The sequence below is a fragment of the Protomyctophum parallelum genome (genome assembly GCF_964188405.1).
Source record: "Protomyctophum parallelum genome assembly, chromosome: 13".
NCBI classification, from domain to species: Eukaryota; Metazoa; Chordata; class Actinopteri; order Myctophiformes; family Myctophidae; genus Protomyctophum; species Protomyctophum parallelum.
Genome location: NC_139708.1, coordinates 34,149,210 through 34,158,637, shown reverse-complemented (window position 1 = coordinate 34,158,637; position 9,428 = coordinate 34,149,210). Strand labels below are relative to the sequence as shown.

The 9,428-nt window shown below is 43.1% G+C and overlaps 1 protein-coding gene across 1 annotated transcript; it reads left to right on the top strand.

Annotated features, from left to right (window-relative positions):
• Nucleotides 1-5,075: 5,075 nt before the first annotated feature.
• nptx1l (neuronal pentraxin 1 like) lies at nucleotides 5,076-8,740 on the top strand. Its single transcript, XM_083779982.1, has 5 exons — nucleotides 5,076-5,554; nucleotides 5,920-6,127; nucleotides 7,044-7,288; nucleotides 7,440-7,619; nucleotides 8,309-8,740. Exons 1-5 carry the CDS (start codon nucleotides 5,117-5,119, stop codon nucleotides 8,528-8,530), a joined length of 1,293 nt encoding a protein of 430 aa, XP_083636108.1. The 5' UTR covers nucleotides 5,076-5,116; the 3' UTR covers nucleotides 8,531-8,740.
• Nucleotides 8,741-9,428: the final 688 nt, after the last annotated feature.

The following is a 9,428-nucleotide window of genomic DNA, read 5'->3' as shown; positions in this document are numbered from 1 at the left end:
ACTGCCACACAAGATAGATGTCTAAAACTACAGAGTGGATTGCCATGTAATTTGCTGTGCACCTTCATGCTCACCAGACAAATGGACCCTATTGATCTTGATGACCTGTTTGCCTTTGACCTGGCACAACCATTAGAGCAGACTTTCCAGTTGCTGTAGTCACTTATAGAACCATCACATCACATTCTCACCTAAATGGATGTGACAGACAAATTCCCTGTGTGACTTGATAGATCTCCAACCCAGTACAGTTAGAACCCTGAGATGAGGTGAAAAGCTGAGGCTGCTAGATTCACTAATGCTAGGCCATGAGAGAGAACACTTAACATTCACCATTACCATAAATGGCTCTCTTTCCCATTTCAATATCCACTTAAAGACTGCAAGAAGGCACAAATGCAGGGTAACAACAAATATGACCCTCAATAGTCCTGGCTACACACCTTTTTTTCCCTTTTTGTTTGTAATCTAATGGCATCCGTCACTGCACAGCAAGAGGGTGGGAAAGTAGGGGAGCAAGTCGAGGCAGGATGCCAACATGTGAAATTACAGCCATTGATCTCTGGCGCCGGAGAATGTGGTTCCACTGTGTGTGGATACATTATTGAGGAGATGTGTCACAACAGGTGGGAATCAGGCAGCGTGCCTCTGCGGGCCAAGGTGATATAGGGGGCGTGATACGATTCACACGCAACTGCTTGTATGAGATTAGTACCTATGCAATGTCATGGATCATTCTGCTGTTGCTGCGTCAAGCACGACGACTCTCACAACAAACCCTATCAATCCAAACCCGATTATTATTTCATGCACACTGTGACTAATGATGTTATATATCCCACAGCTGTTACTGTGTGTTCAAGTTGATACTGTGATATGCACAGGAATCATTAATTTATTAGTGCAACGGAAAAAGCAAGGAGACAATAGCTGCTTTAAGTGTGTGTGTGTGTGTGTGTGTGTGTGTGTGTGTGTGTGTGTGTGTGGAGGGGGGTGGTTTAATACAGGAAGAGAGGAGGAGAAGCTATAGGGGGGCTGATGATGGAGGTATACGAAAATGAAGGGGTGTGTATATCCAAGTAACGTTAGTACCTGCAGCACAGAGTGGGGGTTGTGCAACTCGAAGCGGAATGTGGCTCTGAGATTTGTCTGTGTGGGAAGCACAGAATGTTCAACAGTAATCGGTGTCTTAGACAGTTAGCAATGCTGAGGAATGCAGTCAATGGGTCCCAAAGGGCAGATGATGTCTGGTCTTATCACTGGTTATGAGTGGGCACTGTTGTGTTCCAACAGAAACAGAGGATGTTGCAGAGAACAATACGACTGGCTGTTTTCTCCATTATTAATATCTGCAAATACAAATACAAAATAGCATGTGTTTGGCAAATGGCTCTTAGGACAAAATGCATAATTCATGTCCTTTGCAAAGCCCTGGGAAGCACTGGCACTTATTAGGTGGAGTTATATAACCAGCAACTCCTTAACAAATATTTGAGGGTTCGTGGAGAAAAACCTCCACTTCGATTTGTCTTTAATTCAACTTTCTTTCCCCCTACATGGCGTGGTGCTCTGACAAGGTCATTGTGTAAGAATTCAAATTGCATAACCTTTAAGTAACCATGCATTTCCATTTTGGAGTCCTGCTGCTCTACACAAAGCATCCGAGTCTTAAGGGCTATGTTATGTAGCTAAAGGCAACGCTGTCAGCGCTCTACGCTGAAGAGTCGGAAGGAATCACTGCACTTAACTGTTAAAAGAAAAAAAGAAAAACATTTGGTTGCCTGTAAATGCATTAATGTGTTAAATATTTACAGTGGCCTCTGGGAAAAAGGAGTCGTACTGGCTTTTGCTTGACCCTGCTTCATACAGCATGTAACATGTTGCCGTATATGTCTGTAAGGCGGACAGCCGTGGCGTTTATTGAATACCCTGCATCTTCAGCCATCAGATGGAATGAATACATTCATGACTTTATTCATATCTTGTTCCAGGTCTGCCACCTAAAAACCTCAAAGAGAGAAACAACTATTTCACAAAAAGCCAGACAGTTATATCATCTCAAAATCAACAATGAGATTGATCTCTTGGAAAGCCAAAAGGCTTTAAAAGAAATCACACCCTTTTGCTCTTTTATGATGTAACTTTACCCCTGGTACTCTTTCGGTTCAGGATTATGTCAGTGCATGACATAGAGTCCATAAACCTCTATCGCTTTTTATTTCTCTTCCACGGTTAAGTATCATTTAAGAAGAAACGCGTGTTCAGGCTAAACTGAAGTGACGTAGGATGGAGCTTGAATAAGAAGCACTGATGTCACAAATATTTGATTTAATTAATATAATGCACAACACTTTCACTAAAGGCCTTAAACTGTCGTATGGGTTAAGACTCTGTAACCCTCTTGCATGTCAGTCAATAATCTTCACTTACTCACTTTTGTCTTCCATCTAAGCACAACCCGATTTTCCCTGACTTCACTTGTTCACTAGAGAGGGTGATTGGCCGCCCTCTGCCCTCCGTCAAGTCCCTCCACGACTCTAGGGCGCTGAAGAGAGCAAGGAAGATTATGGCCGACTCCTCCCACCCTGGCCACGGCCTCCTCACCCTGCTCCCCTCTGGGAGAAGACTGCGGCTGCCGAAGGCTACGAAAGCCCTCCACAGACAACGTTTTTTCCCCTCAGCTGCCAGGCTGCTCAATGACTCTGGCTTCCCTTCCACTCCTGCCTCCTAGTGACACCGGCACTTTAATCACTGGCAACATTTGATGCACTATGAACTACTGTATAACCCTGCACTTTATATTTATTTCCCTGCACAGTGTTGTCTTATGTCATTTTATTTGTGAAAAAAGAATTTAATGCACTCATGTTAAGTCAAAGCAAATTCCTATGTGTGTATACACAAATGGTAAATAAAAGGTATCTGAATCTGAATCATATAGCTTACGTCTTCAGGAAGCTATAGTGAAACTGTGATACATTATTACGGACACCCCTGGATAGATGGGGTCTCTGGGGCCAAAGACGAAATGTCTGATAAAAATTGAATATCAGTCACGTAGGCGCTCCATACCTGCACCCTATGGATTTCATTTCTTGACCTTTTTGATAGGTCTAGGGGTTAGGCAGTGATGCATGATGAGTATATGCAAGGTGTTTCTGGGGACTAGTGAAGAGCTGCAGTGATGAGAACCATCTGACAGCCTAGGGCTCGGTAGGAACCCATCCCATGTCCCTTTAATTACTTCATCATTCCCATCCAATAACGATATGTATAGTGCTGTAGTGCTGCTATAAAACAATGCTCTTGGTGGCATTTCTAGCCTTCAAAATGAGCGCCTTCCTCCTCTTGACGGCAATTAAATCAGTCAGCCAGGATTAATATATCAAACCACCATAAAAGCATGTGTAATTCCTAGAGCAAGACATGATTTGATTCCAGGATCAAGGGTGGTGGTGACTTATTCCATAAAGGCAGCCTAAGGGTTCCCATGACTCCTTCAGTCACATACAGTACAGATGTTCTTGCCCCTTATTCCCATCTTCAGTTTAGATGGAAAATAATCTATATTAATCTGAGACTTTCATTACTTATTCAAAATGTTTTCATAATATTTTCAACATTGACCAAATAAAGGTCGACTATAGGCACTGAAAAGAAAATGTAATATTGCCCTTACTGAATAATAGATATGGCAAAATGCTTGGGGACAGATTAAATCATTTTAGGGACTGAAATTGAGATGATTATGTGAGTCATAAGGATTCATTGCGAAATACAGAAGGCAATGTCATTGTCCCAGATCTGTCTGCCAAACAAAAAAGGTTCTCTGAAAAATGAGTCTGCTTAACTGTGTTTGTGACTTGAGACACAAAACGTTCAAGTGAACCATGAGGGGCGGGATTCATAATGTAGTGTGTGTGTGTGTGTGTGTGTGTGTGTGTGTGTGTGTGTGTGTGTGTGTGTGTGTGTGTGTGTGTGTGTGTGTGTGTGTGTGTGTGTGTGTGCGTGTGTAGATGGGGTTCCAATAATGCATTAAAAGCCCTCTAAAAATAGTTTGATATGATATTGGGTCCTCTCTCCGGGTGCACGTGTGTGTCAGTGTGTCGTTCAAATATCAGAAATGTCTCTTTTTTTCTTTCTATTTTTATGGCCAGCTTTGTGTGTTTGTGTGAAGCGATGATTTGATTCGATGAGCACGGAGTTGAGATGATTTGATTGGCTGAGCATGCAGTGAGCAAAGTATTGAGGATAAAAAGTGAGGGCAGAAAAGTGAGGACGCAAATTGTGATTGGCCAGAATTGATATGATAATGATTTTATATTATGATGATGTATGATAAGACCGCCCCTCATTTCACACGGGTGTGATGTTTAATTTGATTGATGATTTCACATAATGTGCAAATAAAATAAGATGATGCCAAAGGTGACAGGTCTCGAGTCTGTGTAGGGCCCTGTGATGACGCGATGGACGGCGCTGTCTGAGGTGCTGATTTGACATGCCTCTGCGTCAACCTAATAGGCGAATACGAGACTATATACTTCTTTAACTCAACACATCATGGGCTGCTGGGCACCTTGCGCAACTCTCTGCACAGCCCACACATCTACGTTTTTCTGATGAATAAATACACAAAGCCAAATGACAATTTGTCGTTTTGATAAAACATTTAACATCTGGCCCAAAATGACAAATTGTCATTTGGTCTGGGAGCCTATGATAGAACAAGACAAAAGATCTCATCCCCTGAATGTGCACGACAATGCTTCTTCTGAAGTCAAGCCGTGCACACTTCGTCGACGAAAATAGCAGACCTACAAGCTCACAACGCGTCGCGTCCACAACGCGGTTGTGAGCTTGTAGATCGGCAATTTTCGGTATATATATATAGTATAATAAAAGGCTTAAACGTTGAAAGAGTGATGCCCTCCCCTCTCTGCTCGTGATGCAGTGAACCTGCGCTCTGCGCAGAACCGAGGGCACTATATAAACCGGGTGCGCACCACAGACAGGATTACAACGTCGGCGGGACAGCTCCGTGGTTTGTCATCACTTGCATCACATTGCGGTGCTCGAACCAAAAACAAACAAACGACACCACACAGACGCCAGCATGCAGGCCAACAAGAAGAAGGGAATTCATTGGCAACTTTTACTGTTTTCACATTTATTTTTGGAGAGTTCGGCTCAAGACTTTGGACAGACCCAGTTCATTTGTACGTCCGTGCCAAAGGATATGGACATTTGCGCGGCTACCTTGCAGAACAGTGTGCCCGGGGAGGATTTGAAGACCACCGTCATGCAGCTGCGGGAAACGGTTTTGCAGCAGAAAGAGACGATAATGAACCAAAAAGAGACTATCAGGGAACTGACCTCAAAGTTGGCCCGGTGCGAGAGCCAGATCGGGTCGGAGCCCGGAGACGCGCGGCCGGGAGGCAGGAGGAAAGAGGCGAAAAACACAATGGGAGACGTATCGAGGGGCCCGGGTGACACTTTGACTCAACTATCACAGACTTTACAGTCTCTGAAACAGAGACTAGAAAACCTCGAGGTAAGCTTGATCCATGGTGCATCATTAAGACCAATGACAAAACATTACGCATAAAGCTTCAGTTATATAGTTATTCAGGTTAAATCTACTATAATCCGTTATTACGATTTCACCCAGTTTTACCTCGATCTGTTATACCTCGCCTTGTTAGCAGTCGTAGCCTAAAGGAATCATGGGGATGGGGGTAAAAACAATATCCAGAGTAGGCTATAGTTGCCTCGTCCGCGCCGCTTCAGCTCACTCACTGCAATCTTTTGGAGAAGTTAAGCTGGCATTATCCCGCTTGCGTCCCGGGACCCATGCAGGGATTCTAATGCACTTTTAACTTTAAGCTATAGGCTAACACACCTCTTTTTCCGCATCAGCAATTCAGCAGAAACAACAACTCGGTGCAGGCAACCAGCCTGAAAGACCTGCTTCAGAGTAAAATCGATGACTTGGAGAAGCAGGTTCTCTCCCGTGTGAACAGCATCGAGGAGGGGAAACCTGGGCTGCGGAACGAGACGGAGCAGCGTGGCAGAGTGGAGTCCACGCTGACATCCCTCCACCAGAGAATTACTGACCTGGAGAGAGGTGGGCAAGACCACACTTTAGTCCTAGAAAAACTATATTTTGAAAATTGCCTATAGCCTACACTACACACTTCAAGAAATGTACCATTGTGTGTTACGACTATACAGTCTACTGTTGTGGAGAGAAAGATTAGCATAGCCTTTCAACATCTCAACGAGAAATCTCATGATCAAAGTGGTAAAACGTAAATGGGGGAGTACTCGGAGAGGAATCCGGCGCAAAGCAACGCTTTCTGTTAGCTCGCAAAAGAAATTGCGCAGTCCAGAATATTCTGCATTTCATTTTCCTCCCAGTCCCTCTAATTGATGCAAATCAAATAATTATAGATGCAGTGAATGACCCATCTCTGGACTCGCACTGCGACCCTTCTGAGAAGAGCGCAAACTTCGCAATGCAGGACCGTAATGATGATGCTCTGTGATTCCCCGTGCGTGTTTGAGATGCCTGTGGAATATTGATCAGAGCTGAGCCTGAGCCGCTGCTCATTAGGCTTACAACACATCATAGTAGAATCGCAAGGGAGGGGTAATGGAGGGAGGAGATAACGGGAGTGAAGGAGAGCTCAGAGCGCCGTTGCTCACTTTGCATATATATGACAATTATCATGATGCGAGATTAACAAACAAATCAAAAGTCTCGAGCAGCGTGATTCAGAATGTGTTGTTGTCAATCTATAGCATATAACCGTGTATATTTACGTAATGCAAATTATAATATATAGGAGCAAAATACAAAACTTGATATGGTATGTTGATTAAGGCAAGCTTGTAACACACACACACACACACACACACACACACACACACACACACACACACACACACACACACACACACACACACACACACACACACACACACACACACACACACACACACACACAGTTTATTATTAATAATTGTTTGTTTTTTTACAGGGCAAAAGGAAAACCGGCCTTTGGACAGATTCCAGCTCACCTTCCCGTTGAGAACTAACTACATGTATGCCAAAGTGAAGAGGAGCCTCCCAGAGATGTATGCGTTCAGCGTCTGCATGTGGCTGAAGTCCAACGCATCCCCGGGAGTGGGAACCCCGTTCTCCTACGCCGTCCCGGGACAGGCCAATGAGCTGGTGCTGATAGAGTGGGGGAACAACCCAATGGAGATACTTATAAACGACAAGGTATAGACTATTATGTGGCTTGTGTCTTTATGTGAATAGAATTATAATTAGGGAGTCCTGGAGCTTTTAATGTGCATATTGAAGTATTGTTCATAAATGCACATTACAGTGGGTGATGGGTCACATTTTATTTTAAATCCTATTATAAAAGGTTGCAAAATTGCCATTCCTGATCAATGATGGAAAGTGGCACCACATCTGTGTGACGTGGACTACTCGTGACGGTGTTTGGGAGGCATTCCAGGATGGAGTGATGAGGGGCAGTGGGGAGAATCTGGCACCGTATCATCCCATCAAACCACAGGGCATGTTGATCCTCGGACAGGAGCAGGTAGGCTATATGCCCACACGTCTGAATTCTTTGCTTGCATATTTTTCAGTTCCTCACTGCAGTCCCCTGCAGAGCTTTCAGCACTGCAAATGCAAACGACAAGCCATTTGATAGGAGCTGTCCTTTCAGCACCACAAAAACAAATACACTATTTGAAAGAGCTGTCCCTTCAGCACCACAGAAACAAATACACTATTTGAAAGAGCTGTCCCTTCAACACCAGAAAAACAAATAACGAACGATTTGAAAGAGCTGTCTTTTCATTACCCTGAAAACAAACAATGGAACTTTTGGAAGAGCTGTCTTTTCTCTCACCATGGATAGAAGGATCTGTTTTAAAGGAGCTTTTTCAAGTTCAAGTTCGAGTTTTTAGACTGCTCTACCCGTCTAAATTGCTAATGCATATGAGATTACAAGACTAGTACAAGCAAACTTGCTTGTGGGGAGGTTTTCAAAGGGCTAACAAGCTGAATGTGATTTTACTCGAGATCATTGATGATCATTAATGATCGTTCATTCGGAGAATAATAGTCCTAAAGCGATGTTCTATTCTCCTCTCCAAAGCTCTTGGGAATGATACATTATTTATGAACAATTTAACTGAAGGTTAATGTGAAATCATTATTTTCTTTTTCTGGGTTAATAGAATATCATTCTTAATTAATGTCATATGTTTTATTTTACCCCAGGATACGCTTGGAGGCGGATTTGATGCCACACAAGCATTTGTTGGAGACTTGGCGAATTTTCACATGTGGGATCGGAAACTGTCAATTGGAGAGATATACAATCTCGCGACTTGCAGCAGCAAAGCACAAGTGGGCAATGTTTTTTCATGGCTGGAGACAAGCCTCGATATTTACGGAGGAGCATCAAAGTGGACTTTTGAAGCTTGTCGCCAGCTCAACTGAACTGCATGGAAGGCAAAAGCCTTGTTAAGCCACTGTATAGCATCGGTAAATGCGTTTGAAAGATCAGGAGGTGTTTATTTCCACAAATGGCGCCTGGATTTGTAATAAGTATTTGAATACGTCATGTGTGAACACTTGCTAGATTTTTACCAGATTTTCATGTGGGATAGGTTAATGGAAATGGACCCTTTGGCATCCCGGGGTGCTTGAAAGCACATTGCTCAAACCGAGCCAGTTCTAGGTCTTCTCTGTATAGTGGCGGCTGATGCTGAGGTTTGGGAATACTTGACAGGTTCGTCGTCACAACACAAAATGGATGGTGCACTTCACAGACCACAGAGAACATGTAGGAGATAATGTAGTTTTTAGTGGACTGACAGATGACACGCATTTTAACAGAGTATTCATTTCTGTTTCTTATTTCTTTGCCCCACTGCCTGGAATATTCACTGTGATGAAAGTGGATTTTGGGAAAAGGAATGTATACTTCAAAAACTAGAGATGGCGCTCTTCTCTATTGCTATTCTTTCTGTATCACCACCTGCTTGATTTTGTGTAAAAGAATGACATAATTTCTTGCCAACATACAAGCCTGAGTGCCTTGGGCTGTTGATAAAAAAAGACAAACTCAGCACATTAATTTATGAGTTGCAGATTTGTTTTGTGTCTTTGTGTTAAATCTATTGTAAATTAATTTAAAAAAGAGATGTTTATTGTACACTTTGTAATCAGTTGGATAAGAGTGTCTATTGTAAAACGCAATCCGTTGATGACCACGGCACATTTTGCAGGTGTTTGTACTTTAATAGGAATGTTATCTGTACAGTAAAAGCATGACTTAATTACTGTAAATGCTGCGTCAGCATCGCCGACCATTGCTTTTACTATCCTACTTTTA